The sequence below is a fragment of the Echeneis naucrates genome, chromosome 2 (assembly GCF_900963305.1).
Source record: "Echeneis naucrates chromosome 2, fEcheNa1.1, whole genome shotgun sequence".
NCBI lineage: Eukaryota > Metazoa > Chordata > Actinopteri > Carangiformes > Echeneidae > Echeneis > Echeneis naucrates.
This window is the reverse complement of record NC_042512.1, coordinates 12679442-12705978: the sequence shown is the minus strand read 5'-3', so window position 1 is coordinate 12705978 and position 26537 is coordinate 12679442. Positions and strand designations below refer to the sequence as shown.

The following is a 26537-nucleotide window of genomic DNA, read 5'->3' as shown; positions in this document are numbered from 1 at the left end:
GGGATGAGGCAGTGGTGGGAGCCTGGCCCGGGTTGGCATGGTGCCGTCAGCGCGTACCAGGTCTGCAGGACTGCTGGTGGATCCCTGTGGTGGAGAGTTCAGACATCTTCAGTCACTTCTCCACATGCTGTCAAGGCAAATGACTACAGCTGCCAATTCACTCACTACAAAGATGCTGCACGGTGTCTAATAATATGATTTACAATGAAAACGTTCAATTACTGAGAATAAAAAGGGACATTTCTGCCGCCAATGCAGAACAAGTGTGTTTCAAGTTGGATTAGCAGCCAGATTTAAGGAGCCGAAATCAACCGAATTTGATGTATAAAACCTCAGTTTTGCCTGTTAATGCAAACACAGCATCATCATTTTGGCATCTTTGTTTATTTGACTGAGACAAATTTCTATGAACAATGCAGAGCAAATAATTACTGGCTGCCACAATGTAAATACTTAATGTGCTGAATTCTAAAAAATAAAGGTCAACAAATTGATATTTGAAGAAGGAAACGAGCAAAGGAGTAAAACATTTCTTATGTTTGTTAGCTTTGTCCTTTATGTCATGAAATTAAATCGAAAATACAGAATCAAATTTGGACTCAAGTGCTTTAAACTTGAGGGGGGGGGGGGACAAAACTTGATGTAAATGTCCAAACAATCTGCTGCTTTGTCAGTGCTGACACGATTTTACCTTTGCAGCCAACAGGACCAATAAACAGACTCCTGGCTTGTGATCAGTAACAGGTTGCCAGTCAGCATCACAGATAAACCTGGACGCAAGCTCCAAACTACTGGAGACAGAAGGTGGCTGGAGCACGTGAAGAAAACGAGACAGGAAAACACAGCAATGCCTGACAAACAACAGCAGGTGAGCTGCCAGCTCAGGCACGGGGACTAATGAGGCGATGAGCAGCAGCTGGGCGGTCAGGTGAGGATCAGCTGATCGGTGACAGCGCGGCAGGTATGCAGGTGAGGCAGGGCGAGGACGAGGAAGCAACTGTCGCGCGGATGTTTTCCGTGGTGACGGGAGACATCTGGGCACGTTTCCTTTAAAAGTCGCCGCCTTCACCTGTTGATGAGAGAACAGTGACGTGAACGCTTTTCAGTGTCTTTGATTTCGCATCTGGACAACTTGTCACGTCAAAAGGTGAGACAAAGACGCTGCAGAAAACTAAAAACCAACACATCAATAACTAACTAAAGCCTGACTTGGATGGCTCGGCCGGTCTCTTGCTGTGCTCATGTTCCTGTTGCTGCTCTTTTGCCACGGTTCCAGAAAAAGCTGCGTGACTCCACTGTCCCATTTCAAAGTCTCCAACAGGTGGATACTTTGTGGGCCAGCCAATGAAAGATGGATCGATGTGAAATGAAAGACGAGCAGGAGCCCGAGGCTGCCACTGGGAGATACACGTGTTGGGTCTCGGCTCAGGTCAGTTTGGCCTTTGTGGTCTACAGCGGCTGCAAAGGACCATAAAGGCCTGAATGGACCCTTTCATGGTGTCTGCGAATCGATCTGCCACCATCCACCCAGTGCTGCTGCTCTTGTCACAATAACTTCAGCCGCTAGAATTTGTGTAACACAAAGAGGCTGTACATTAAACTTGTGATTGCACTTTGAGTTAGTGTCGTTGTTGCTTTAGTTTCTTGGATGGGTTTGTTGGCCTCTTGGTGAGATTTACAGACACAAAGCGAAATCCTGCGGGTCATAATAAGCTGCTTGCACAGAGGACCTATGGGGTCTTTTATTATGGGAGCACTGTCTCATTCACGCCAGTACATTACTGTACATTATTAAAGTGATTCATTTTTATTATCTTCCACTCGTTGCGTTTGGCTTATTCTCCTGTGTATTATTTTGTGTCCCATGCAGAACAAGCAGCAAGAGGCAGCGATTTCTTGATAGTGTTTAGGTTTGGATCATTTTTCTCACTCTAATGCAAAATGAATCTGAACGGGCAGCACAAGACGCTTTCTTTGATACCCCACAGTGCTCCTTTTCTTTTTCTTAAAACGTTCCCAATTTTTCATGTGCAGCAGTTTTACATTTCATTTGCTTTCTTTAATAGCATCTCAGGGTGCTCATTTGCTAGAAGTGCCTCGAAACTCTCAGCTCACTGGCTGCAAAACTCAAAAAGTGAACTGAGAAAGTCTGAATGCCTCTCAAATCGATCATATTAAAATCAATACTAATTCCAATAAGCACAAAGCACACGTACGTGCTGCATTAAAGCAGCCTTGCGCCAAACAAACAAAGACGCATGGACGCAACTGGAAACACAGAAATCCCAAATCAATCCAATCATAATTTCCAGGAAGCTGCGGTTCCGTTATTGGGAGGCTTGTGCATTGCTACAGTGGGCTGAATCAGCACTTCCTGAGGTTATTTCTCATAAGGCTTGTGTAGTGAGCGTCAGGGACCTCATAAATATCCCAGCTGCACAGCCAGAACAACACAAGTCTCGCTTCACTGCACATAACATTAATGCTGATTCTTTCCCATCAGGGATACTGCTCAGATTTTCATCAGCATGCCATTTGTCGAAAAGGCTTCTTTTGCAAAATGAGGACTGTATCGTGTCATATCTGGGAGAGGCCTCACAGGTAAAGAGCACGCTGACACAGGGTGTTATTATCACTGAGGCGGGGGGGGGGGGGGGGGGGGGGGGGTAAAAAACCTCAGAAAACTTAACATCCACTTCTGCGTGACCTTTGGAGAATGAGATATTTCTTTTCCTGACACTTTCCATAATAGATTCCTTCCATGCCACCCAGCCTCACCCTCCACCCTTTCTTAGGAGGGAGGTCAGGTGACACAGAGGGTTGAGCCTCAGACTAAACGCCCATACAGATTAAGTCAATGTCAGAGCAGGAGGGTAGAGTGCATTCAGTGCTCAAAGAGGATTGAATAGCATACATACCAGAGCGCATCCTGGTTAAATCCCTTGATGGAGGGCATCTTAGGCAAAATAACAAAAGCTTTTGATCATTGCGGGCTTAAAGGAAGTCCATTACAGAGGGCTAAATGCCTGCAGTGGCCATACAGTGCCGTAAATTCAACTGTACTGCATCACGTGTGCAAGTCTGTTGGTGGAAATGGAAAACCTATGTGGGATGATGACAAAGTGGAAGACACACAAACAGACACACACACACACACACACCGCACGCGTAACCAATTATTGACTTGTCATGTTGGAATCTGTCCATGGTGCTGAAATCACTCGCCCGAGGATTTAACTCCTTCTTGTTGCTCTGCGTGGCAACTTCACACACGTCAGATTTTCTTTTTTCTTTTTCTCAAACTCACATTGTGCAGAGCTGCTTCTGTGTAAACTGTCGAGCACACATCCAGATAAAAAAAAACAAAAACAAAAAAAAAAAAAACAAAAACAAAACACACATGTCCTCTCTGTCGCTGCTCGACGGACGATTGAATGAAGCAGACCTGTGCACCTTTCTGCTTACAGCGGGCTCAGCAAACCCAAAACATCCACCAAAAGATGGAATAAGCACATGACGTGAAATCAGCTGTGATGAGTTAAGTGCTACTGATCAGTGGGATTTGAAAGATGATTTAAAAATGAACAACAAGAGAATAAAAAAAAAAAATCCCTGTCGTTTCCGGTTTGAATCTCTCTATATATCAAATATCGCAGTGGCTGTGGAGATTTTCTACTTGTTCTCGGACACTCAAATTGCCTGTCTATGTGTGATTAGAGATGCGGTTGCGTCACCGGCTCGGCAGCCGGGACAGATGACTGGCACAGATGTAGAATCAAGCTGGGCAGAACCAAACCGGACGCCGGGCTAAGTGGCTGTCAAAATAAAGCGAGGCTCGAGTCTGACGGTGAAATAAACTGCATTCAGGGCTCCTGGTGTCACAGAGGCACTGATATCAAATATAAAATCGCATTGGTTTTACTTTTGGAGGATTCCGTGGGGAACATTTAAAAAAAAATAATCTAGTTTTCAATCGAGTTCGGTAAAAATGTGTTTCACAATTTCATTGTTGATGTATGGCTGAAAGTGATTTCAACAAAAAGCACCAGACCACCAGACTGAATCATATTTTTGCCATATTTTTTTAAGTCTGAAAAGAAATTTACCAGAATGGGCCATCCTGCTGTCAAACACTATTATTTCATCTGTGAATAATAATAATAAAAATAATAATGGATGTATACGGCCACTTTATACCAGTTTTTTTTTTCTGGGGAAAAAGGTCAAAATAACCTAATTGGAGCTTTTGCTGATGACTTTGTGCCACACTGAGTTGAACAGCTGTTGATTTTACTCTGAAGGGCCGAACCGGAAGTCCCCCTGTGGATGATATATACCTTGTCCTGGTGCTCCTGGCTCAAAGACCGGTCAGCAGTCGTCTCTGGCAGGACACCCGAGCCTGAAGTGGATGTGCAGAGAGGAGCCGGTCGTGCCGCCGGTCCCGACCCCTCCGCTGAGGACAGACATGTCCCCAATCTGAGGGAGTCCTGCATGATCCGAGTTTTAGACAGAAGTGGACCGGTTCTCGGTGCGTCGCGAGTCCAGCCGGAGCTGCCCCCGCGGGTCATGCTCCTGCTCCGGGGGGTGAAGTGACGGGAGCTCCGCCAACCCCGAGCCCGAAGCGCAGGATGAGACGGAGGGGCCGAGGGCCCACCATGGAGGAGAAGTTCAACAGACTCATCTTCATCCCCGTCGCGGCGGTGCTCTTCCTCATGATCTGGTACCAGTACTTGTGTCCCGCCGACAGCAACACCTGCTCCTTCGGCGGGGACGACAAGGGGCTCCTCCAGCGCTACTCGTCCGGGTTCGACTTACTTCACGCGGAGCCGGACTCGGACTCGGACCTCCCCTCCAAGATCACCTCCCGGTTTAACTTCACGGAGCGGGAGCGGGACCTGGACCGACACGTGGCCTTCGACATCCGCGGGGACGACGTGATGGTTTTCCTCCACATCCAGAAGACCGGCGGGACCACGTTCGGCCGACACCTGGTCAAAAACATCCAGCTGGAGCGGCCCTGCGACTGCGTGCCCGGCCAGAGGAAGTGCACCTGTCACCGGCCGGGGAAAGCCGAGTCGTGGCTCTTCTCCCGGTTCTCCACCGGCTGGAGCTGCGGGCTGCACGCGGACTGGACCGAGCTCACGAGCTGCGTCCCGCTGGTGATGAACAAGAGGGACAAGAAGACCGCGGAGAAGAGCAAGAGCAAGAGGTGAGCGTGATCGGGCCCATTCATTCATTCATTCATTCATTCATTCATTCACTCACTCACTCACTCACTCAGGCTGCAGCAGAGACCAATTCATTATTTGCAAAAAGTGCACTCGCTCACTCATTTACCGACCTTTCACCACTTCACACCCTCTCGCTGCTCCCCATCTGTGGGTGAGCAATGAACGCATGAACATGTGAGTGACAAGGTCATGCCGGATGAGACCCACTCACAGCATGAAATCAGTCATTCATTCAGTCATCTGCCTGCTCTGATCCTGACAGAGCGGCCAGGTGAATGGTTGAATGAATAAACGAGAGGCACAGTGAACATTTTGATTTTAAAATAAATAAATAATGAAGCAAATTTGTGACTTCACCAGCAACTTGAGTGCTAATCAGAGAAGAAAGAGTTCACCGTGAGTGGCTTGAGTCAGAATCGTTGACAGGAAATGAATGTAAGAGAATTGAGCTCATGGGAACTCAGACTGTTTGCTGCTTGAAGCAGGATATCTTGCAGACTTGTAACAATTTGAAAACACAACCTTGGGTATTTTCCTGGCACAGTGATTCTTCCGTCAGACAGTTATAATCACTGTTATGTCATTAGAACCTCGGTAATTGATGGTTTGGGGTTTGGTTTTTCTTGAGCATCTTCCACTTCTCTCGCTCTATCTTTTTTTTTTTTTTTTTTTTGGCAGTGGAGGTTGTGGAAAAACAATTTCACCTGCCAATCGTGCATCCTTTTTGGCATGCAATGGTGAGTGCAGCACCGCCACAGCTGTGGTGTTAACGTGCACGCCGCCTGGCACGTCAGCGGCGTTTCCTCCTCGGGAGGTCTGCTTCAATTTCCTGTAATTACAGAACCAGCAGAGCTAAGCTTAAGGGAGTAAATCACTTAAGAAGGCCAGGGTCCTCGGAGGTGTGCCGCCTGGGTGTTCGAGCCAATTTGCCTTGCAGTTGGTTTAGAGAGCAAATCTCCATATGTTACCGAGGGCCTTGAAGGAGGTTCGGCGAAGACTTCAAGAATCCTTCAAATCCACTAACTGCCCTCCGTGGCAGCCATCAGACTTAATTCAACACTTTGAAGTAGTTTGGAAGAGGGGCACTCGGAGCCATGAGCACTGTGAGTGGATCACTCCAATCAACCCGACATAATAATGAAAAAAATAATAATAATAAAAAAACAAAAAAAAAAACCAACAACAGCGCTCACTAATGTGCCATTAATGGCACCGCGCTCCATTCATTGCTGATTGGTGACACGAGATGGCTCCATTTTGAAAACCCGGAACAAAATCTGTGCGACAAATTTCTTCCATTTTTACTTTTTGCATTCATTATTCTAAGAAGCGACGTGTTGATGCAGGAGTCGTGTTTCTACTCACCAAACTTATTTCTCAGAGGTGTTGACTGGGGGAATCTTTCTGTGGCTTACCAGACAAGTGTGACATAACACGATACTGCAGCGATGAGCAGTCCTCGCCGAGAACGCGATACTTCATCGATCCCTGCAGTTAAATGCTCTGTCTGTCTGGCCTTTCCACGGAGAGGTCAGAAGCCATCGCTGCTCCTGGCCGGCTTTTACGGAATCGGGTTCTTCACACGGACCCTCCTAAGTATTGAGATGATATTTAGTGTGTGCTCGGTTGTCACATGAGCAGATGCAGTGTATATTTTAGAGGTAAGTATCAAATGTGAGCTGAGTGCACCGTGACTCACATCTCATTTGATACCTGTGAATTTGTCAGACGAGTCGTGAGCCATAGCTCATTCAACAGCGGCAAATCTGTCACGCCAAGTTCTCGTTTCTCCGGGATAGTGCCTCTTGGATTTTTGTGTCCACACACTTAAGAAAATAAATGAATAAAATATCGGGGGAACAGTCGCACTGCAGCCATTAGCCCGGAAATACAGGAACAATTAAGCAAAGCCTTCCTGTCGGTTTCAATTAAAGCTGCTGAATCAAGACCAACGCGGAGCTTACTCTGCCGATTTGCTGCCTTGAGGTTTCCCGTTGCAGTTTCATCAGGCCCTTCTCCTGTCACTTGGGGCGATGCAGCCAGTCGGTGACGGACTGTGACGTGCAGTGCACAACGGTGGCTGAGGTTGTGCCTGGGTGTGTTAAAAAGTCATGTTACTGCTCGGCTTAATTCAATTTTAATGCCACTCCGATCTATCCTTTAAGGCCATTCTGCTTCGGGAGATTTGTGTGTCCTCATCCTACTGTTCTGTGGAGAGGCTAAAAAGTATTAGAGCTGTTTATCTCATGCATAAACATAAAGATTAATACATATAATCCCTCTTGCTTTTTTTTTTATTTTGCTTTACTTGCTACCTGAAGTTGAGACAGAGAGCTCAGAGAGTCTGAGCCATTTTTATGTATTTTATTAAACACTCCACATTTGTTCCAAGTTTGACTGCCAACGGCAATCTGATTTAGGAGGAGCATGTTGATATTAAAGGATGACTCGTCTTATACAAGGCACGTAAAGCAATGGCACAGCAGACAGTCAGGGATAAAACATCATGGGAACGGAGGACGCCCACACTTATCTCCAGGCTACATCCAGCAGGTTGTGATGTTGTTTACAGAAAGTCTTACCTCAGCCCTCAGACCCTCCACTGGATTATTTAACATACAGCATTCCTACAAATAACTCTGAGTGCATTCTCTCGGACAACTTTGGCACAAACTTTATGCTGCTTGTACTTCACCTGACTCATTACATTTCCTGCTGCTTAAATGGGCCAGCAGCCCCCAGTAGCAGTAAAAATACAACATTAAAACCTCAGCCCTTCACTCATCCAGACCCACACTCACAGCAGTACGAAGCTGTGGCCGAGATGAGTAAGAAAACAGCAGTTCATGATAACCTAAGCTGTGCAGCAAGGTGGCAAGAAGGAGCCTGTTCTGAAGCCTGACGCCATTAGGCCACTGCGGAAGAGGAAGGAACGACAGGATCTGATTCAAAGGCGACAAAAGACGACTAAATGTTAAAACATGATGGAAACCCTGTTTGTTTTTCTTTGTGCGTTAATTTGTCGAGGCTGAGTCTGTTCATCGCTTCGCACAGATGTGATGTTAGTTTGCCTGCCAAGCATAAAAACGCTTTGGAAATGTTTCAACTATTTTCCTCAAACTTCCACAAAGCTCAAATTGAAAATGCCAGTTGGAGGAGAGTAAAATGATATCTTTTTTTTTTTTTTTGGTTGGGGGCGGGGGGGCTGAACCTGAATTTAAATGTATTTAACCTGAGCTATCTGGATAGTATTAATGGCAGAGACAATATTTTGTGTTTTGGTGTTTGCCTTTTTACTCATTGAAATTGGCAAGAGATCGGTAAATAAGTAATGAAATGATTTGGATTAGAGTTTGATTGCTCTGTTGTCACATTACTCCTGGGCAGAATCCCAGGCAAACTCATGGCTCAGGATGAATGCCTCTTTAAAACCCGGTTGGCTGCTGGGGAAAGAAGCAATCACACATGAATAGCTGGAGCCAAACCCTCGAACAAAGGACAGCTGGATTAGAACTGCCAGCAAAACTAACTGTATGGATAAAACTACCCTTTATTTTAACACCAAACTCTGATCAGAGAGTAAAATTTTGGCTGCACGTGTGTCGATAAGATACAACCAATTATATCACTGATTGAGGCTACTCTTTACAAGCATAATGTGGTCGACTTCATACTTTTGTCTGAATATGCCAATAAATGAAAACACAACCAGATATGGTTTAATTTTAGAATTCAGAGAAGTGGAATTATTGGATATTTGGAGCATGTGGCTTCGAATCCGCCCCGACGTTCCTATTACCAGCTCATGCTGTCTGTCAAATTAAATGAAAAAGCGGCCGAAAAAATTACCTGAAAATAATGTTAATCATCTTGCGCTGCCCAGATTTAACTCTTGTAGCGAACCGCTGAAGTGAACAGGTGTTAAAAATGTCATTTGTAATATTTCCAAGTGTCACACTGGCTGTTTTTCTGTTGCCATGTCCTGAGTGACCTCCCCACCTCACTACTTCCTGCCCTGCGCTCCTGACGAGGTATCTGTGGGTGCTGTGAAATGAGGTGAGAGGAGACAAAAACTTTTCAGCGTTAATTGAATTTCTTTTTACCCAACTATATCCATCACTTTTATGTGTGCTCCCTCACCATCGCTGGATCAGTAACAGGTGATGACTTTCCTCGTATTGCTGCCCGTCATGAAAAACATCAGTGTTTTGTACATTAGCTAGCTGTTGTCCTGCTGGTCTTCTCTAAATACAGAAGCACCATCTGTCTGCTTTTGAGCAATTCATAGTCACCTTGAAATCACCTCTCTCCTACACACCCCAACCAGTGGGAAAAAAAAAAAAAAATCCAAACGCCAGCAGACACAGAAACCTGCTTCAGCCGCAGTGAAAGAGGAGGGAAAAGGTTTCATATACTTACGGTAAATTCACAAAAAAATTCAACGTGCCTTTAGAGAAAATCATGAAATAGTAATAATGATTAAAAAACAAAAAAAGAAACGAGCGAATGATAATTAGCTCTGTGGTCACCTCACGAGTTGGCATGGCAACCGCTTCTGGTTTTGTAAAAGCTCAGACGTGTTGATGCTTTATGAGGACCGGACGCACGGCTCCAGAAAACTGGTGGCAAACACATTTGACCATAAGACGGCTGCTTTTAGTTTCCTCGCTCCGTTCTTGACAGACGCTGCCCGTACAGGCATTTATCCACCCCGGCAATACCAACGGCCAGTTTCGCGCTGCAGCACTCAAACTTCGCCGAGTGATACTTGACCAGCCAAAGTAGTTTTTGATATGCTCGCCGTTGGTCAGACGCTGCTGCTCGCAGCGTGGGGCGGCAGCACTCATGTCACAGCAGGCTACAGAATGGCTCTTAGGCCAGACGTCAAACCTGTTCCCATTGCAGGGCTGCCTGGTTCGTCCTTGGCAGCCGGCCTCACACTGAGCAGTCAAGAGTGTAACCTTATTACTGACCTCATTATTTCAGATTAGAGCGAAGAATGCAGACTGGGCGAAATGCGTCTAATCAGCCCACTTCATTCCAGACACAGTTAAGGTGGTCGAAGCTATAAATTTGGTTATGGCTCCCTACTACTAATGATTTCGGTGGCATAATGGGATTTAAAATGCATAAATATGCAAGACACCCCATGAAGATAAGACATTAAAAAAAAAAGAAAAAAAGAATGAAATTAGGGTGAAAAAGCAGATTTTCATCAAAATGTAGTTTTCCAGTTACGTGACTGTGTTCCCTTTTGCAAAGCCATGTTTCACAGAAGTACGCCTATCAGGACTATCAGGACAAAAAACAACTGGCTCCAAGTTTCTGACATTAATCTACAATGAGCCAGTTTAAATCCCGAGCTAAAGAGCAATACGCAGAGACTCCAGGAAGGGATGTCCAATGAACCAAAGCATTCCTATAAGCTTTAGGTGTAAAACTGCCCATTTACTGTCGACACTTCTGCAACGTAGGTCCCCGGGCTAACACAACAAGTCACTTCAAGCCGCTGACAACCACAGTGTTAAAACTCAATTTGACAAGAAAGCTGATTGTCAAGAAACGGCCAGAAATGTGAAGAAAAAAAAAAAAAGAAAAAAGCTCCCTGTGGATCCCTTAAAGTGCTATCGTAATGGAAGAAACAACACACTCATCTGTGTTTTGCTACGACGTGCTACGTTTGTTGAGATCTGGCTTTTTGGAGCCAAAAATATTGGATCAACTCAATTTACGCTGCACTAAAAAAGTAAAAAGCCATTGGACTCTGTCCTGCATTAGGAGACAGTTTGACTCAAGTTCTTTGTCACTTCTTGTGGGTGGAAAAGCATACGAAGAGTTCCTGACACCAGACTTTTATTTTTAGCAAAGGGTGATTTTGTATGGGTCTTTTGGGAGAGTCTATCCTGCAGGTGCTGTTGTGATGTGGGCTGATGGAACATTTAGAAACCTCCTCAGGTGGCGTTTAGTTATAGTTCCTGGCAGCGTTACACAACCCCAGGTTACCTCTTTGGAGGAGGCCAAGCCAATGCCACTGCGTTTTGTGCTAATAGGGGGAAGACGGTGCTTTCATTAGAAGGTAAGTGCTACAGCACGTCCCTTCGCAAGGAACATATCTCCACCAGCCTGTCGGTGACACGTGGCGGATTAAAAATATCATCTTTTGCATGAGGTGGCATATGATGATTTATGTCAGACTGCTGTCTGACATCAATCAGAGCACTTCTTTTTTATTCCATGCCTCCCAGCAGGACGATGGTACTATAGACAAACAGGCCCAACAGAGAGCGGCGTGACCTCTGACCTCTGAGATGTGGAAAGAGGAAAACATATCAGACACTGTCGTGTCAATATTAGATTTGATGTTTTCTTGAAGCTCAGACTGAAGTCTTTAAACCTTTGAATTCATAGTTTGGCCTTTTGGGAAACACAGAAGTTAGATGGAAAAATTTATGCTTGGAAATTCTCACCAGAAAATCAGCTTGGCTTACAATTGAGCATAGAGTCACGAGATCAGCCTCAGTCTTCTCACTGCACTGCACTTAGCAACTGAGCCATCAGGATGACTTAATTTATTAAAAAGGCTACATTTTGTTCCTTACATACTATTTTGAACTCACTTACGACACAGACAAACAACAGGACGTGCACGGCTAATCATTAGCGTCAATAGTGATAATGAACTGATCATGATCTGCAGAATTTGACTTCCCAGGAGGTTTTGCAACTTTTCCAATTTTACTGCTTGCTTTAATGGGGGCAGTAGAGTCTGCCTGACATCCGAAAATATGAAACTAGCGCTGACTGGAATTTGTGCGAAGATTAACAGGATAATATGCGTTGTATCCATAAAATGCTAAGTTGCGACTTCAACATGTCAAATTGAGGAACTGACTGAAATCTAGGACAGAATCACCTTCAATCACCTCATAAAGCTTTTACTGTATGTCTGAGAGGATCAAGTTCAAGAGAGGACTGTACATTTACAATTGTTGCAGTGGAATCAAACGCCTCTATCTGCACCCTCCCTGACAGAGAGCAACGGCTAGTATTCTTGTGGGAAATGAGAGATACTCAGAGGATCTTGGTAATCTCTGCAGTCTTTGGGGATTAGGGGCAGTTGAAGACAGGTTTTATTATACAAGGGAGGGAGGGGTTGGGGGGGGGGGGGGGGGGGGGGGGTGGCAGTGCGATTAATCCAGAAATCCAGATTTTGACAAAAACCAGTCAACTGGATTGCTTCCGAAGATTCTGCTGTTACCAAACAATGCGTGTCAATTTTGAAAAAGCGAGAAAAGAAAAAACATCACAGACAGGAAGTCGCTGCTCAAGAGATTATTATGAGCTATTCATCAAAATGCCTCCTGGTTTCTGTTTTGTGCTATCAGATTTTTTATGGGATTGGATGAAAGTGTTCCAGCTGTGCGAGAACTACATTTGATTCGACAAAGTCCTTTTTATTTTCATTATCGCATAATTAAAGTCTTATTTTTGTGATTCTCCAGAGGGCTCGTTGTGGGACAGATGAAAGCTGGAAACCACCCGCGACTTTCAAAGACTCTGTGTAAAAATGCTTCGAGAAAACATCCAAGACACGGTTCAGAGCGGCATACACATACCGCTAAAAAGTGGACTGGCTTTCAGATTGTGTGGGCAGGTTTGACATTTTGCAGCATCCAGTCTCCCATTTATTGTTCATATCTACATGGAGCTAGAGGACTAGCTGACACCTCACAAAGCCGCAAAGATTAAGATGTCAAGCAAAGGTTAAGGCTAAGAAGCTAAAGCTACTAAAGCTGCACACGCCAGGTCGTTGTGTGCGTGGATGTTTTCTACACTCCTTGCTGTGGATGTGTTTGAAAACCAAATGCATTCTCTGAACTCTGTGGGAATGCTACAGTACCTGAAATGCAACTGAAGAAACACAGACTGATGATTCAGTCTCAAGAGGAAGGTTTGTTTTTTTTTTTTTTGAGCAGACAGCTCATTTTTGTTTTGAAATGTAAATGGTTTAAGTATATGCAGGCTGCAGCTCCACACACAGTCTAGTCTTCGGTAAAACCACATCTTTACACCCTTCGCTGCCTGGATACTTTATCATTCTCTGCCCCCTCGACTCCTCACCGGCATCCCTGGGGCTTTTCCTTTATTGCCCAGAATAGCATCTCATATCTGTGACCAAAGAAGATCACAGTGCACCGCCAGTCTCCTTGCTCATCATTTTCCGCTCCTAGCTCTCTCGCTCTTAATCAGTGCGCCTGTATGATTCGTCAGGGAGCGTTACCTGCTGAGGTTCCCTGCAACTGGGTTATGTTTTGGTGGGGAGAGCACAGCATTGATGGATCATCTTGAGCTGAAGTGGCTGCGCTGGTGAATTGTGTTGTGTCGTTTCTTTACTTGCGCGCGCCCGATGGTTGGGCAGTGACGCTGCTGGGTGCAGATGGAGACTGGGATCATTTTGCCTGTAATTGGCAGACAGAGATTACATTTGTACTCAGATGAGTGAAAATGGGTCCCGCTTGACCTCCTGGTCCACAGACTGATGCGATGAGACTTCCCCGGGTCCAGCAGCTTCACAACCATCCACACAACATTTACAGACCAACCGCTGCTGGATCTGCACCCACTGACATTCCTCTAATTGTCGGTCTCCACAGTTTTTTGGGGGGAATTTGTGCCCTCCGCTGTGTTTTATAGCTCTTCATGCTTGTCACTGGCGAACTGAATCGCCCGCAAACAAAATTGTTCAGATAGAAATCAAACCAGGCTAATGCAGCACTTCGCCAAAGTCATTATGTCCACATCTCCCTCCTGGAGTTAAGGCTGAATAATTCCCCTGCTTCGAGGTTCATTCAACGCTTCCAATCAGCCCAGCAAGGCATTTCGTTTCATTTCTGAAGTTAACGTCATTTTCACGTTGCTTCAGAAGGATTTCTGCGGTCTCCTGATTAAGTGTTTCTGTGCATACTCAATAAACCTTTGGCACCTTCCTTTGGAGCTTTTCCAGACACATAGGACTGGAAGAAACACTGAGGCACAACCCTCCCTGGCTGGAGGGATTTCATATCCCATCTGGCCTGGGAACACCTTGGGATTCCCTGGGAGGTGCTGCCAAGTGCTGCCAGGAAGACGGATGTCTAGAAGACCCCACTTAGCCTGTTGCCGCCATGGCCCACCCTCATCTAATGAATGGAGGCTTCGGATGGATAGACGGATGGATGGGTGCAATAATCCAATCAGAGTGGCTTTTCCCCATTCCCCTGAACAGGCAGGCGGGGTGGCACCTTGGCAGACTGCCATTAAAAACAGCACGGGGATTCACGCAGAACTTAATTCTGCTTGTATCAGGTTAATTACATGTCGGGGAGTGACAACTGGGCCCAGTCCAGGCTCGTGACACAGATCTGTGCACCTCGAGGGGCAAAAAAGGGCCGAGTGAGTCCACATAGAGCGCCGAAGCTCTCCGGTGAAGCAACGACACAAAACACAACATTACACATCTATTTTGCGCCTTGTGGAGCAACGCCAATGTTAATTCTCACAACTTTTCCTCTACTTAATGTAGCAAGCGAACCAGCTAGCCCCAGCTGATAATCCTCCTCCAATTCTCCCATCTGCCCCGAAGACACTGCTCAAACAGCATATTTTAACCTCGTACTACGAAGACAACGGTGGCTGAGTCATCGTGTTTGGCACCAGAGAAAACAGTCCCTTAAATTAAATTTTACACCATACTCCTGTTAATTCTCCTCTGTTTAATGTAGGAAATTGAGCGACTAACACCTCAAGTGTTTTAGTGTTTAAAGTGATTTTACAGCGCCAGGCTGCACTGATGAAGACAATGACTAGGGAGCGAGATGACTGATAAAGTTTTTTTTTTTTTTTTTTTTTTTTTCTTCTAGTCCCCTCATGGAGAAAATGGTTCAGGAATTCCTCATGGGCATAGAAACACCCTTAAAATGGATTTGCTCCAACTGTGCGAGTTATCAACACCCTGACTTCAGTGTGAAATTGTTGTGCAAGTCCTTGTTTTGAGCACTTGCTTTCAGAATTTCTTACCCCTGCAAGTGATATTTCATTGACGGAGCTAGTTGGAACAGTGTGACTGAGTCGGAGCGGAGGAAACTTCACAGATGCCTCGGCTAAATGCAACGTGATATCGCTTCAATTTTCAAAACGATGAAACAAATCAGATTGTTGTCGATCCAGACACATTCTGTATGGGCTGCTTCTTCAGCGGCATAAATGGTTTCCATTAGAGCTTTTATCGTGAGAGTGGCAGTGTCCTTGATGGTAGTGAGTGAATTAACAAGGCAGATATCGATCCTTGTTTTGAGTTTCCTATTTAGCTTTTTGATGGTGATTGAGAGAGTGAGAGAGAGAGAGAGAGAGACACACACACACAAAGAGAAGACGGGGAAGGAGAGAGGCCAATCAATAGTGTTTGTAGGATTTTTGTGTGGAGAAAGGTGACAGGAGAAGGGCACCAACAAGCTGTCGGATTGATCGGAAGCAAAATTGCGACAAGCTGATTCTACCTTCAGGAACACCCTTGCATGATCACACGCGCCTGCACGGTTGTGCGCTGACAGCGGTTGTGCTATTAAATACCAGCGTTGCTTTAGCTTCTGTATATTCACTCAGGGCTGTCAGAGAACATTAGTTTTTGCTTCAATCAATCAGGTATATGAGAGCACTGAAAATGCCCACACTTTGTCCCTTTCAGGCGTGAAAGACTTGAAAGCCATTGAGCACATTCGCAAAGAGCTTAGGCATCGGCATGGAATAAGCCAGAGCAGATGGCAGGAGTTGTTTTACCTCAGGAAAACCTCATCAGCTAACAAACCTAAAACGGAAGGAATCCAAGCACCATTTCTTCTCTCACAGTAAACTGCTGCCAAACATGAATGTAACCCTGAAAGCAGAGTTCACACTCAATGTTGCAGTTCACGTCTGCGGGATTCCGAAACATGCAGCTGCTCACCAACACGTCAACTTTTACCAATTCAACCCCGAGGCGCTCTCCGAGAAACGCTCCGAAACCTCGACACTGTTAAACAACGTCAACATCTTCAGAGTTTTCTGGGAAAAAACAAAAAAACGACGATTACTAACTTTCATTACTCAGCCTTTAACGCAGACAGGAATCTATTTCCTGTTCTTCCAGACACACGATGCACTCTCTCCTCACAAAGCTCAGAAACAATACAACCACATTGTATAAAAAGGCAATAATGATGACACTTAACCGGACAGATAAAACAAGAAAACATGCTTCTGGTTTGAGTAAAATGCCTCTACTGAAGACTCAGGTTTACTTCACTTCAAACGAGCATCTCCTGCTGTTGATGCAATGGACCTAACAAATGCCAGAAAATTCTCTTTCAGTGACATTTTCATTGGCTAAAGAAAGAGAGGCAAAAGAGCACTGCAGCATTTCATCCAGCAAGTAATTATTCTTGACCTTCATAATCTGACCCTGCGCCCTGTCCCTGACATGAGTAAGAGGAGTGCTTTGACATTTGCTGCTGTGCAAATGAAAGCGCCGACGCAGAAAGGTGGGATTGCATGAACATTTATTGATCCGGCTGTCTCGCGGTTAGCCGTACGGATAGATGATAGGCACAGGAGAAAGAAAGGACTGAGCTGTTTTCCAGGAAGTACAACAAAGGCGGCTTTGTGAGGCGCTCGTGTGTGTCCATCCACCTCGCGCTGTCGGTTTGGCCCGGTGAAGATGGCAAGGTAATTCACTTAGCTTCCCCTGTGGATGGCTTTTATCTTTTGGGGTGGTGTGCCTGTCCGCAAGTGTGTTCTGCCATGATATCATCATGGCACTTACTTAAGTATATGTCACAGCTGAACGATATCTGCCATTTGACACTAAATGTTAAATTGGGGATCTTTTAAGGCTGATCGGTTCAGCAGTGTACCTGAAACAATTACAGCTGCACTGACTCTTTCAGCACAAAAGTCCCTGGTTCAAATGGTTGCTGTTTTTTTTTTTTTTTTTTCTATTTATGGCGGGCAATATATATTAGTTGAATGCATCATTTTAGTGTTGCAAGGGGAAAGGCATTAAGGTATAAAGGTGAATGGAAGTGAAAAATTTGCCTGTCAGAATGAAGCTTTTGTTCTTTGTCTTTCTTTATTTGAAGGGAATGACTTCAGTCGTTTCTTGGTGTCTGTGATGTCTTTCCTTTTTTATTCTGCGCTGTAGGAAATTTCAGCACAGTATGCTTTAATTCTCTTGAGCTATGAAGTAAAAAATGCAAAGGCCCAGTAAAACTAGACTCAACAAACAATGACAGAGGGTGAAACCATCGCAGAAAAAGCATAATTTACCGAGTAAGAGCAGGCAGGAGAGACAAACATCAAGGCTTCAGTCTAACAGGTAAAAATAACAGATCTAGTTTTCTACATTTTTGAATCTCCCTCGATGTCACATCAAAGATTTGAAGGAGCGCTCAATAGGACTGAGAGTCATCTTCTGTTGTTCTGTTTGGGAACAACGAACAAAAGTCAGAACCGTATGACCAGTGAGACGTTTAGTACAACTACAGCTCTGGAACGAAAATAATGTCAACAAGCAGCTCAAAGGAATCAGAATAACTCAATAAAATTAAAAATTTAATTAAATAAAAAGAGAAAATTTCAGGGATGCCCTTTTTTTTTTTGGTTTCTCTATTCTCTGTTATTGTTAACCGATTCTGAATCACTTTTAATGGCAATACAAAAAGAATTATTGTGGTTTGAGGAGTAAATGTTTGAGGAAAGTGGACCGACTCAGATCAAGAATCTGGGAAGTGGTGCAGTAAGGAAAATATTAACACTACAGACACTTTTATCTGCTAAAGTGAAACACAAGGTTCACTTCCCTCTTCCTTCTGAGTAAGTCTTGGTCAGTCAGTGTAGTTACACAGTAGAAGAGGAAGGCAAAGATTAATTATTAGTGGCCAACCTCACCAGAAATAGGTTTTAATATAACTAATGCTTTGTAGAGACGTGTCACATCTAATCTGAAAGGCTATTTGTCTAGCACTGAAAAATTTGATTTGTAACTGTGGCGGTTTTGCAGCTTTATAGTTATTCATTCTCAGTATTTCACCAGATGAAATGTGCAGGTGTGTGTCTTGGCACATCTTTTGTCAATACCAAAAGTCCGAACTTGCTCTCATCTAATCGCACGGTCACACACAAATACGCACACTCGGGTATGGAGTGTGAAGCCCACCAACCATTACAACCATCTGATTTTTGGGAACAGGTCCAGATCACAGCAGCAAGTCTCTGCTCCTCCCGGCCAAATCCAGCCCACCGAGACGTCCTCGCAGGAAGACAAAATCTAATGGGCTCAAAGGTAGTCCAGTAAAGGAATATCAACAAGCTGCAGGACGATACAGAAAAGGAAACGCATCATGTTTTGAATCGTAATAAAAGTTGAAAAGAGAAGCCTGCACAGCAACACTGCTATAAAGCGTCCTTGAATCTGAATTTATTTAGCTGTTGACTGAAACCAACTAGAAAATGAACTACAGTGCTGAGGAGGGAGGGGGAGAGAGAGAGAAATGAAATGTTCAGCTTTTTGCTCGGCCTTGATAGTGGGCTTCTGCCTGACACCGTAAGGTCATGGTGATCTTTGCACACAAGATCAGCGTTTTCATTTTCCCTTTTATCCATGTTGTTTCTCTTTTGAAAAATGTTGTTTTTTTTTTTTTTTTTTTAAATGGCTGAAAGTCTCCCAGCACCGGCTCCCTCGGTCACCTCGCCGTTATACCCGTCATCACTGAACTCAATAGATAAGAGCAGAAAGCTACATCTGTCAGCTGAAAGGTTTCTCTGCAGTTGGATTACATCTTTTTTTTTTTTTTTTGAAACTTCGGAAAAAAACAAAAAAAACAAAAACAACCTATGACCAGAGGGACCAAAAAAAAAAAAAAAAAAAGGATCTGATAGATATTATATGCTATATATTCCTGTTTTTGCATTGCCCTCTGTGTCATTTCTTTCTAATATCCTTGGACACACATGATGATGTTTTTCATTTAAACCCTAATCACACTGTCAGCGCTCTCTATAATCTTCCACTGCTGTGATGCTTCTTTGAATAGCGTTTCTTTTTTAACTGCTGCAGGATGTGAAATAAATGATGTAGCCTCATCCACCTTCAGTGAAGCACGTGGTCTTTTTCCTGACGATTTCTTCAGCCTGCGTATCATAAACCGGGCTCACACGTACTCCCTGAATAGAATACGGTATTCTGCTGGAACCTGCTATCTGACTGAAATGAAATACATTTTGGGCCAAATAACAGACACTATTATCCACTCACACTGGCGTTATATGAAATAGCAAAGGCGAGCGGCAATTCACTTTATAGATTAAAAGGGATCGGTCAGCTCTCTTGTTGGGAGCCCAGTAAACAGAGAGTCACGGCCTTCATGTCTACAAACCGATACAAATACACAGCAGCCAGCAGTTAGCTGAGCAAGACAATCAGTAAAGAGCGAGAACGACCGTCACAGTTGGACACCCCTGCAAATCAGCCATGCTGCAGGCATTTCAGTCACAATCACAAGTTCATTTGCTGGACTAAATGATACTACAGTGAAGTTGACCTTTGACCTTTTGGATGTAAAATTTCATTTGGCCCAAACACTTTTAATCTGTGTACCTTTGTGAACATTTATTTCCCCAGCCGTTTCCTCGTAGATTCTTCTAGCTCAAGGAGAAATATTTTTAAACTGACTGCGTTTGTTAAACATTACTCTCTTTGTCTCCGCAGGAATTTCTATTACATCACCATGCTACGTGACCCAGTGTCGCGCTACCTCAGTGAATGGAAACACGTTCAGCGTGGAGCCACTTGGAAAACAGCTATCCATATGTGCGATGGCCGCCCGCCCACTCAGGATGAGCTCCCCGCCTGCTACAGCGGCGAAGACTGGACTGGCGTTCCCCTGGCAGACTTCATGAACTGCCCTTCTAACCTGGCCAACAACCGCCAAGTCCGCATGCTGGCTGACCTCAGCCTGGTGGGCTGCTACAACATGTCCTCAATGAGCGCACTTGAGCGAGGCCAGGTGCTGCTCGCCAGCGCCAAGACCAACCTGCGCAACATGGCCTTCTACGGCCTCACAGAGTTCCAGCGCAAGACGCAGTACCTGTTCGAGCGGACGTTCGGCCTGCGCTTCATCCAGGCCTTCACGCAGATCAACAGCACTCGGGCGGCCAGCGTGGGAATCAGCGAGAAGGTGCGGTGGCGTATCGAGGGGCTGAACGCACTCGACGTGGAGCTGTACGAGTACGCCAAGGAGCTGTTCCTGCAACGCTACCAGTACAACCGGCAGAGGCAGCACCAGGAGGAGCGGCTGAGGAGGAGGCAGGAGAGGCAGCACAGGCGGCGGCTGCACAGGACCTACCTGCCCGACCTGTGGCGACTCGGAGGAGGCGGAGGGAGGGGGCGGGGGGACGAAGAGGAGGAAGGGGAGGTGAGGGTGGCGGAGGAGATGGCCACCACCACGGAGGACTACAGCAGCCAGGTGGAGCGGTGGTGAGATGTGCTGATCGCTGTTTGGTTCATTGTGCTTTACTCTCCTCCCCTCCATCTCCCCTCTGCTGTGAATTTGCCAAGATCTCCTGCCCTCGTAGCCTCATGACGCTTTGACGGACCACCCAATGGTGTCTTAATATTTATGATGGATGTATTTGTCATGGCAGCATAAACATTTTCTTTTTATGTCTTTCTTTTCTTATGGAACCACAGTTGTGAAATGTATTTGTTCATAAGCAAATGCTTTGAATGTGAAAGCAGTGGAAACGTTTCTTAAATTTCAAAGAATTTGTAGAAATAAGGAAGGGGGGGGGGGTAAGGCGCCTCATGAAGAAGGCTAATTCTAGCATATTTTCAAAATGGTGAGTGACTCGAAGGATCCTCTGTGTCGTGTGTGATCTAACGCTGTATTGATCAGTGAAATCTTGTAGTTACTCTTTGGTGTTTGGCTTCATAAGAATATCAAAGCACAAACTTGGCATAGTGTGCAGTGTGTTTTTCTTCCTGACTGATTAAGCTCTGATATACAGAAACAATTAAGGCAATTTCTCGCAGGAAATGTGTTCAATAAAAAATATGCAGCATCTAGTGATGTAAATTTGTCCCTGATGGACTCTCTGTCGTACGCACGTGTACACTCACGAGTTCCTGCTCTGCTCCTTTTCTCTCTGTTTTTCACAGCATGTTCTCACCATAAAAAATCTGAAATCTTCATGCTGTGTGCCAACTTCTTCTAATATCCACACGGATACAGATACACTGACAAGGCCCCCCCCCCCCCCTCCCCTCCCCTCCTCCCAAGAGAGGGAGGGCTGCAGGCCTGAAAGGCAGGCTGTCAGAGCCGGTTTCAGCGCCCTTACATCACACACAGGGAACATTGGTATTTCCACCATTAGGCCATTGATCACAGGCTCTTCGCTCCCAAATTGATCATTTAAAGTTCAATTGACCATGACTCTGGCACAGCAGGAAATAGAAAAAAGAAAGTCAGCGGCTTCTCTTCCAAAATCCAACAAACATACAGCTTTACCAATACTTCCATTTGCAGTTGAATAGAAAAACAATCTGTTTTAACAGACAAGAGGAGATATTAGGTGTCGAAGTCACTCCTGGACATTAATTTCCTTTCTCCAGATAATGGTTGGCGTATTCAGCACTTCCTGGCCACTCCATGCAGCTGTTTGTGCATGAGAAGGAGAACGAGCATCAGTCAGGAAGCAGAAAAGGAAATGGCTCTGTCCACAGACTAAAATATCCTTCGCATGCCTGCTGCAGTCATGCAGCATCTAACAGAAAAAGATTAGAATTACATAAGACGGTGATAATGATGGCGGATTTCACTTTGACTTCCTCCATCTCACGGCTTCACATTCAGTTTCAGTCAGCTTTTTGTCACAGCTCAATATTTCTTTTAAAACGTAATCTCAGCCACATAGCAGGAAGGACAATGCAGCAGAGTGGCATTCGTTATCCAGGACGGATCAGTCTGCCGCCTGTGACAGAAAAATAATGTTAAAGCTTCCTTTATCTCATCTGTATTTGTTCCACAGTGAAGATAAGTGGACATTAAGTGTTTCCATGTTGTCAAAGATTTTACCTTACTTTCTACATTTTGGCATTAACGCCATCTCCAAAGAACTGATCCCAGTGTTTTGGTTGTTTAGCTGTCAGCCCTCCCTGTACAGTGTTACAGACAAGCAGTACGTGGGCTTCGGAAATGAGAAATGTACCGCCTGCCTTGTTAGCTCATGGGAAAGGTGAAAGCATCCTGCACAGAGGATTCACATAAGTGCTCAAACAACCTCCGAGGCTTTCACAGTTCAGTGGCTGCAGGAGATACCAGGCTGCAAAATCATTTAATCACAGTCAGGGAGGCTTCTGGCTATTGCTTTCTGATTTTCCATCCCTTTTGAAAGGATTATTACTGATCCAAAAAGGGAAAAAAATTCTAATGTCTGATGAACATGTCTGCTTCTATAATGAAAGCCAAGCATGCTTCTTATAGGTGGCAACATAAAACAAGCTCCAATCAACAAAACTCTGACATTACGACATTAAAATTTTTTTCTTTGGATTCATGCTCTTTGTATAAGCTTAGATGATTCTTGGACTCATTAACTGAGGCATTAATGTTAAGACTAAATATGGTGATTTTTTAATGGGACATGTTTAAAACTGTCTTACAACCTGATTTAAACTGGCTTCAACTGCCAAAACGCGTACGTGTTATTTTTTTGTATTTTGGTATTTTACATAAAAAGTCAGAGTAAATGTGAAGTTTTCAATTATATCGCAAACCGGCTAAAAAGAGACAGTCCTACCTGGGCAAGGGTCCTCCGTCTGGTGCGCCGTTATTTATCACCCGGGTCTGAAAAATATCGAGAGAGAACTGGATAAATATCAAGAATTTAAAATTCTCTTTGTTATTCCACTGACCTGATAAATAAACAAAAACACAAACAAACAAACAAACAAATAAATTGAAAAACAGATTCTTATTTATATTAACTGGTGATGTGGGGTCAGGAAAGGCAGGAATCCAGAGCTGGTAAAATAATGGCTTAATGCAGCGGACAGTCAAAATGTGGAGTTAAAGCTTTAAAACATTAAAAGACAAATGAAGAACCTTTATTTTCAGAAAACCATAGTTTATTTTCTGCGTGAGCAAACAAAAAAGGAAAAAAACAAAACAAAACCCACATCTCAGATATGTGAAATCACTTCTTACTTCATAAACCAAACAGCAAAGTCTTTCTGAGGGTGTGAAGGAAAAAAGCCATTTTATCTCCTTTTTTACTGTCAAGTAAATTACATCCACAACCGTTACAGCTAAAGAAAATGTGTGACATGCAAATTTATGTTTACATTCACATTTCCACTTCACACAACCCAAAACCAAAAGGGTCTGCTCGTGTCTGACAGGGAAATGAGTCTGAGAGAGGACGAAAATGTCTCACACATCAGGCATGTCCGTGCCGCCCGTGTTGGTGGGGGCGATGCCGAGCAGCGACCTGGCCTTGTCCAGACATCGTGCCCAGTGGAAAGTGTTGCGGAAGGCCCTCCTGAACTTGTCACCTGACAGAGTGTACAGAGCCAGGTTAGAGACCGTGTTGAGTCCAGCCAGAGGTCTTGAGATGATATATGCAGCGTCAACAATGTTATGCACCGAAGCTGGTGTGTTTTGCCTCCTTGTGTGTATACGGAGCACACGCAAAGTGTGGTACGGCAGGAAACACACGACAAACACCACCAGGATCAGCACGGTCACACGTCGCGCCCGCACCCGACTGGGGGTGCTCTCGTACGGGCCTTCTGCCAACTGCTTCCTGATACCGATGTAACACAGAAACACCACAACAAGGGGAAGGAGAAATCCCACTGTGGTGAGCAGCCAGCTGTACCAGTAAAGCTGGTCAATGCATTTGGTGCTCGCAAAGTCCATGCAGACGGTCTTGTTCTGGCTTTCTTCTGAGGATATTAACCACAACATGGGAACGGTTTGAGCAGCGACGATGACCCAGACAGCTGAGCACGCCAAAATACCCCAAAACCTCTTCTCCACCTGAGCGGCGATCAAAGGCTTTAACACCACCGCAAAGCGGAAAACTGCAAGACATGTGAGGAAGAGGATGCTGCCATAGAGGTGAAAGTGGAAGCTGAAGCGTATGTAGCGGCACATGAAGTTGCTAAGCAGCCACGACTCGCCGATGCTGTAATAGTGAACCAGGAAGGGCATGCTGAGCACGTAGAGGAGGTCGGTAAGCGCCAGGTTCACCATGATGATGCTGCTGCTTTTCCAGGGACGCAACTTTGTCAGGTAAATGGCGATGGAGGTCACATTTCCCACCAATGCCACAATGAAGATGATGGTGTAGAAGACAGGCAAGTAGTAGCGTTTCATCAGTTGGACCACACACTTGGAGATGGGATCTTCTCCATTGCTACCGCTGGTGTCCATGGCTGACCTGAAAAGTAAGTTTGAACAATGAAAACTAGAGAAGGGACTGTTGGAATAACTGGTTGAGCGCTTTTGGGAAGTAGTTGAAGTAAATTAGAAAATAAAATTAATTAAAAAGAAAGTTGTTTTTTTTTTTTTTAAATGCAAATAATACATTTGACTTGAATTACCCATAGCAAGTCAAATTTCCATTCTTGTTTTAGCTCTTCTTTGGTCTCTTCCAAAGCAGATCTGGCAGTTGCTTACAATGTAGTCAATGTAGTTTTTTCCAGGGTCATTTCCTCTTAATGCTGCGAGAAAAACAGCTGTAATAAAAGCTTCTAGCTGCTAAAACGCTCCAAAGCTGGACAATATTCATCTCTACGATATTTACCATGATAATACTGATTGGAGAAGTTTTAATATTAATAATAATTAATATTAACGTATCAAAACATACTGGATGTCGGATAATGGATGTTATAGAATAGATAACTTCCTGGGACTTCTCACTTCAAATGAATGCGCATATATATGTTTTTGGGTGAGAAAGAATCAGACTCCAGGTGAGTCATCATTTCTGTTTTCCCTCACCTGTCATATCACTGTCAGTGGCAATTACTGTTCTGGGAAGGAAGGAAGGGGAGAATACAGAAAAAGAAAATAACCGAAAGGTGAGCAGACTGGGAAAGAAAGGAACAATCAAGGAAACTCAGCAGGAGGGGGGGAAAAAAAAAACAAAAAAAAAAAACAAAATTACCTTCAACAGTCTGCTACAGCTCAGGATATGACAGCACCTATGGCATCCAGGCTTGATGGCAGCATCCTGAAACAGTCAGTCCAATCGGCTCATTGTAGATGTGAGGATGTGAAAAGACTTGCACTCAAACTTCAGAGGTCAGGAATGTTTACTCATTAGCAAGATTGTAATTGTGGGAAAACACTAATTTTAATACTTTCGTTTATGTCTTGAAATGGTCACAGACAAGTTGAAAAAGAGATTTTTTTCTTTTCTGCTCACCTCCAGTCAGTGTCCTCATCAGTGCTCCTTCCTTCAGACTTATGCGTTTCCATATCCATTCCCGTGTCATTCCTCCTCCTACTCACTCCCCCTTTTTTGCAGTTTTCCACACCCAGGGGGGGGGACTCCAGACCACTTCAAACAAAAAAAAAAAAAAAAAAAAATCCAACGTTGCGTGGCTCACCTTCAGCTGTGTGCATCAACTTCCTGGTGTCATGCCTGAGCTGATAAAGCTTATTTACACAGATCAGGTTTAAGGTGAACTTGCAGAGAAATTGGGAAAGGCCAGTGGAGCCAAAACATTCACTGCTTGTAAACGCTCCAGTGCACATTTCATTGCACTGGTCTTTGTTATTTCTTCAAACAGGCATCCAGATGTCTCATAGTGGCACTGCAGCGCTAAATCTGGCATATATTCAGACCTTGGTTTCTGATTAAAGCGATAAGGAAGTCAGATGATTGCTGGGAATGAAGGAAGAAATTACAAAGTCATGAGCAAGAGTTTTCGTTTTTTTGGGCCTCCTTCGTTAAACTTTAATTTGTTAAACTGTCAAAGATTTGGTTTTAATTAGTTCTAAAGTTTCAGTGGATTCCAAATAATAAACAATAGGCAACACAAGGAGCGGCACATTTTCACCCTTTGGAATTAATCAGCGTTTTAGCAACAGTTGTTTATTAAACAGCTACACAGCAACATCAGCTTTCATCCGGAGTCACGTATCTGGTTATTTACTTTTCTATTAGCTTACATTTGTTCTCCATAAGTCATGCGTTAAAATATAATGCTTTATGTTCTATTTT

At 44.4% G+C, this 26537-nt stretch overlaps 2 protein-coding genes across 4 annotated transcripts; one reads left to right on the top strand and one right to left on the bottom strand.

Moving 5' to 3' along the window:
• Positions 1–701: 701 nt before the first annotated feature.
• Positions 702–25769, bottom strand: LOC115054739 (2-oxoglutarate receptor 1-like). Of its 3 annotated transcripts, XM_029520113.1 has the most exons (6): positions 25737–25769; positions 25476–25541; positions 23945–24743; positions 23736–23853; positions 23100–23146; positions 702–1069 (listed from the first exon to the last, which is right to left on the bottom strand). In XM_029520113.1, exons 3-5 carry the CDS (start codon positions 24734–24736, stop codon positions 23130–23132), a joined length of 927 nt encoding a protein of 308 aa, XP_029375973.1. In that variant the 5' UTR covers positions 24737–24743; positions 25476–25541; positions 25737–25769; the 3' UTR covers positions 702–1069; positions 23100–23129. The 3 variants fall into 3 exon arrangements, with proteins under 3 accessions (XP_029375973.1, XP_029375956.1, XP_029375965.1); XM_029520096.1 differs by having other exon boundaries at positions 984–1069; positions 23736–24743; XM_029520105.1 differs by lacking the exons at positions 702–1069; positions 23100–23146 and having other exon boundaries at positions 23573–23853.
• LOC115050498 (heparan-sulfate 6-O-sulfotransferase 3-B-like) lies at positions 4656–20782 on the top strand. Its single transcript, XM_029513345.1, has 2 exons — positions 4656–5209; positions 20011–20782. The coding sequence occupies exons 1-2, from the start codon at positions 4656–4658 to the stop codon at positions 20780–20782; spliced, it is 1326 nt and encodes a 441-aa protein (XP_029369205.1).
• Positions 25770–26537: the final 768 nt, after the last annotated feature.